General features: G+C 35.2%; 1 protein-coding gene across 1 annotated transcript; it reads right to left on the bottom strand.

Moving 5' to 3' along the window:
• Positions 1-544: 544 nt before the first annotated feature.
• LOC107021505 lies at positions 545-850 on the bottom strand. The gene has a single exon (XM_015222185.1). The coding sequence runs from the start codon at positions 848-850 to the stop codon at positions 545-547; it is 306 nt and encodes a 101-aa protein (XP_015077671.1).
• Positions 851-5740: the final 4890 nt, after the last annotated feature.

The raw sequence follows: 5740 nt of genomic DNA, 5'->3' as shown, positions 1-5740 counted from the left end.
AACAGTGTTATACACCTTACACAATCATGTTATTCTCTTTATTAGGTCTTAGACTTTCAGAGTGTTACATTATCCCCCTCTTGGGAACCTTTGTCCCTGAGTGACACAAAATCTCTTGGATGGAAAAGACTCAAGACTAGCATTCCAACCAACAACATAAGAATCAAAATATGAGTTACAATCTCAAATCAACATAACAACATGACCTTTTAAACAATGCAACTCAAAATATTATTTACAACTTATAAGATCTCAACATTTACTACATGAGTATTCACTTATGCGAAAGCTTTCTTCAACATATGTCATCATGCTCAATACAACTCATGAAGGCACAACATACCAAAATACACAACATAAATTCAAATCAACTAAAAGATCAAAATTTTAATTTAAGGAATAAAGACTCATTGTAATTCACTATAACATGCACATTTTTTCAAAACTTTATCAAAATACATGTAAACTTCCAATTTTCTCATTATTTTCATTATTAATGAGAATCATTAACCTAAGTTAGGAAAGATATGAGGATAACGGGACTTCATGTCAGCCTAGGCCTCCCATGCTGCTCCCTCAACTGTGGTTTCTCCATAACACATTCACGGAAGGCCAAATCTTTGTTCCTCAACCTCTTCAATTGACAATCAGAGATTTCAAATGGAACTACTTTATAGGTTAGGTTCTCATCAATACCAAGATCCTCAATAGGTTGAATGGTCTTGGTGTAACCAACACACATGTTAAGCATGGAAAAATGAAAAACCTGATGAATCGAAGATAGTTCACTAGGGACTTTCAACTCATATGCAACCTTGCCAACGCGTTGCAATATTTCGTAGGGAGCCATATTGGAGTCTAAGCTTCGATTTTTGCAAAATATCACAACTCCTTTCATTTGTAAAATTTTCAAGTACACATTGTCACCTTCTTCAAATTCAAGGTCTCTTATCCTATTATCGACATAAGACTTTTGCCGAATATAGACTGTTTTCAATCTATTCCTTATAAGATGAACTAAATCTAAGGTCTTATGGATTAAATTGGGATAATTAAGTGACGACACCCCAATTTCAACAATCAAATAGGAGATCTAAACCTCCTACCCTACAAAGCTTCATAAGGAGCCATAGATATGGATGAAAGAAAACTATTATTATAAGAAAAATCTATTAAAGGAAAATGTGTATCCCAACTTCGCTTAAAGTCAACCACACAAGCCCTAAGCATATTTTCAAGGGTTTGAATAGTTCTTTCCTCTTGAAAATCAGTTGGAGAATGAAAAGCGGTGCTAAGCTTCACTCTTGTACCAGACCTTTTTTGAAAAGATCTCCAAAATCGAGAAGTGAATTGAGAACCTATATCCGATATTATGGACAAAGGGACCCCATGAAGACCTACTATCTTGTCAATATATATCATTTCATAGTGCTCCACTGAATAATTAGTTTGAGGCAAACCTACTACAAGATTCACGTTAATATCTTTCCATTTCAAAGGACGAACTTAGATTTCTGGTAGGAAACCACCTGACTTTTGATATTCGTCTTTCACTAGTTTGCAATTTGGACATCTAGCAACAAATTCCGTTATGTCCCTTTTCAAGCCTTCCCAACAAAATACTTCTCTAATGTCATGATACATCTTTGTGAAACATGGATAAATAGAATAATCGGCACTATGAGCTTCCTTAAGAATCCGATTTCTCAGATCAATGACATTGGACACATACGATCTACCTTGGTACCTAAGAACACCATCCCCACTGGGAGTGTGACTCATTCATTTTTCAAGAACTGAGAATCTTTCAACTTCAACAACCAATGACGACTTAAAGTTTTTTCCACAACATTAGCCTTACCTGCGTGATAGAGAACACTCATGTCGTAGTTTTTAAATAAATCCAACCGTCTTCTTTGCCAAATATTAAACTCCTTTTGGGTGAATACATATTAAAGACTTTTATGGTTCGTATAAACATCAACATGAACCCCATAGAGATAATTCCTCCATATTTTCAAGGCAGATACCACAGGCGCTAACTCAAGGTCATGATTTAGATAATTTTTTCTCATGAACATTGAGTTTCCATGTTGCACAAGTACATACCCCAACCCAATTTGAGATGCATCCAAATAAAGCACAAAGCCCATATTACCCTCCAGTAAGGTCAACACCGGAGGGGAGGTAAGGATATCCTTCAACACTTTGAAGCTTCATTCACTTGCTTCCGACTAGTCTAATTTCATATTCATTTTGCGTCAAGATTATCAAAGAAGAAGCATGAGATGCTAACCCGTCGACAAACCATCTATAATAACTGGCTAGGCCAAAAAAAACTCCTAATATCCATGTGATCCAAAGTTCTAGGCCAATTTTTCACCGCTTCGGTCTTCCATCAATTAACCTCTAAACCATCACTAGAGATAATATGACCATGAAACGCTACTGACCTCATTAAAAAATCACACTTTCTATGTTTGGCAAAAAGTTGATGTTCTTTATGGAATTGCAAGACAATCCTTAAATTCCCCATTTGATCACCCTCAGTCTTCAAATACACCAATATATACTCAATAAATATAATCGCAAATGCATCAAGATAATGTTGAAACACCCTATTCATGAGATCCATAATTTTTTTCCGGGCATTAGTCAATCAAAAAGACATGACTAGAAACTCATAATTACCATATCTAGTCTTAAATGTCGTCTTGGGAATATCTTCACCTCTCACCCTAAATTGGTGATATCTCGATCTCAAGTCCATATTTGAAAATTAAATCGCACCTTGGAGTTAATCAAATAAATCTTCAATTCGAGGGAGAGGATACTTGTAAGTATGTATACAGGATCACGTATTCATTTCTTAAGCATGTAATACCGAGTGAACTGGATCCAAGACATTTAGTCAACTCATAGGAAACCTTTCTAACCAACTTCCAAATTTGATATGGGTTCATATGTTGTGGACTATGTTTTTACTTTTTTCGAAATCTCATCACCCCTTTCATGAGTGAGATCTTAAAGTAGACCCAATCACCTACCTCGAATTCAAGATTCCACTTTCTATTGACGGCATAATACTTTTACAGATTTTGATTTGTATTCAACATTTCTCTAATAAATTAATTTTCTTAACGGCCTCATAAACTATTTCGGGACCGCTAAGAGCAACTTTCCTACTTAAAACCACCCAAACGGAGGCCTACATATCCTCCCATAATGTTCTTCAAAATGATCCATGAAAATATTAAAGTGGTAGTTAATATTTAGGTAAAATCTATCAATGTAGATGATTATCCTAATTACCCTTGAAGCCAATAACACATGGCCTCAACATATCTAATAGGGTTTGGATTGTACGCTCCGCTAGACCATCCGATTAGGGATGAAATATGGTATTAAGATTCACTTTAGTACCAAACCCATTTCACAAAGCCTTCAAAATTGAGAAGTGAATTGAGTATCCCCCTATGAAATGATAGACAAGGGAACCCCATGCATATTGACTATCACCTTAATATATAGCATGGGATAGTCTTTCACCTAATATACAGCCTTGACATGTATAAAGTGGGATGATTGGGTCATTCGATCAATGATGACAAAAAAAGAATAATATTGCGTTCAAGTGCGAGGCTAACCCACAACAAAATATATATTCACATCCTCCCAATTCCAAGTGGGAATATCTATATGTCTAGATAAACCTCTAGACTTTCGATGTTATGGCTTGACTTGTTGTCAATTTAAATATTTCTCCACCAAATATGCTACATCCATCTTCAAATCATTCCACCAATAGATCTCTCACAAGTCAGAGCACATAGGGGTGGCTCCGAGATGAATAAAATATTGCGAACCATGGGCCTGTTCAAAAATTTGTCTTCTTAGTTCATCCACATCTAGAACACAAGAGACATATATAAGTACCTTATCACCCCCTTGGGAGAATGAATTAACGGATTTCTTAAGCATGGATTCTTTTAACACCATGAAGATGTGATAGAGGTGTTTCTTAGATTTCACATCAACCACTAATAAGGATTTCGAGCTACGTTGGACCTTGAAACCACCCATTCGAGAATCTATTAGTTAAAATCCCTACCTGGCAAACCTATGAACATCGTGCACTAACTTCTTTTTCTCATCTTCTACATGCGCCACAATGCCAATGGAAATATGATTCAAAGCATCTGCAACCACATTAGCGTCGCCGAAATGGTAAAGGACGCTCATATCATAGTTTTTAAAAATCTCTAACAACCCTTGTTGCCAGGGATTCGAATAATTTTTTGTAAACACGTATGAACACATCTACATGCACCTCATAAAGTTAATGTTTCCATACTTTCAAAGAAAACACTACGCCCAGTAATTCACAATCATATGTTGGATAATTCATTTCATGTACCTTGAGTTTCCTTGAGGCATAGACTATAACATTACCTCATTGCATGAGAAGACAACCCAAACCTACTCAGAAAGCGTCATAATACGCTACAATCCTTCATTTCCCTCCAGTAAAGTCAAAACTGAAGCAAAGGTAAGCTTTTTCTTCAATTCTTTAAAGCCTTTCTCACAAGCTTTTGTCCACTCAAACAATAAACTCTTAGTAATTTTCGTATGTTTTGGCATCTTACATATGAGTATGAGTTGCATGTCCCCTTACGTTATGAGTACCTTTTATGATAATATATTGCATGCTCTATTAAATGTTATGACAAAAAATAGTAATTTAAATGTTGCAACCTATAATCAAAATGTCACTGGGAAAAAGACTAATGGCGTACCTCCTGGTTTTGATGAATTTGAAATGAAACTTCCTTTCCTAATGACGATCTTGAAGTAATGCAACAGACTGTGAGAATCAAACCAGGTTTCTAATCCTTTTTTATTTTCTTAGTATGAAGAATTTATAATTTTTAGATGATAAGGTTGTATAACTTTTTAATTGTAGCAAAGAAGAATGGGCAAAACATTGTATTTGTGTGCTCTTTTAAAGGAAGTAATGTATTACAGAGAACTTCTATTGGAAAAAGTAAAAATTATTGTGTTCCATCTTCTAATAAAAATGAACTAGCACACAATAAGAACCTTGTGCAACCTGGTCTTTATCTTATAGAGGTTGATACTTTCTTTCCTCGTGATGATCTTGAAGTAATGGGATGACGAAACGTATTTACATCTCTGAGCTTTGTAAGAGGAGCCATCGGAAAGAGAATAACGATTGGAAACAACAAAGGTGTAAATTCTGCAATATATTATAAGAATTCCATTCCATAAAAGAGTAATGTTGTTTGTCCTGCTTTTGATGCAATCTAAGTAAAAACATCTTTTCCTCATGACGATCATGCAGTAAGGCAAGAGAACATGAGAAGCAAACCTGGGTTTTTACGTTATTTTCCAAACATGGAGATTTATTTTACTGAGTTGTGTTTGAGAGTTTTAATGTCCTTATTATAGGAATGAAATGGGAAAGAACATTACATCGGTGGGTTCTGCTAGAGGAAGTACTCTTGTACAAAGATCTTCGATTGGAAAAAGGAAAATGTATAGTGTTATATCTTCTGAAATGAATGTACGAGCACATAGTAAGATCCTTAGGCTACCTAATTTCAATCCAATCGAACATGATACTACCTTTCCAATTGATGATCTCTAAGAAATGCAAGAGGCTTTGACAAGTAAATCACGTTATTTACAACCTTCAAGATCTTATATAAAAAATAGTAGT

The sequence above is a fragment of the Solanum pennellii genome, chromosome 1 (genome assembly GCF_001406875.1).
Source record: "Solanum pennellii chromosome 1, SPENNV200".
In the NCBI taxonomy this organism is placed as follows: Eukaryota; Viridiplantae; Streptophyta; class Magnoliopsida; order Solanales; family Solanaceae; genus Solanum; species Solanum pennellii.
The sequence above is the reverse complement of the archived record's forward strand: the minus strand, read 5'-3'. Positions and strand labels throughout refer to the sequence as shown.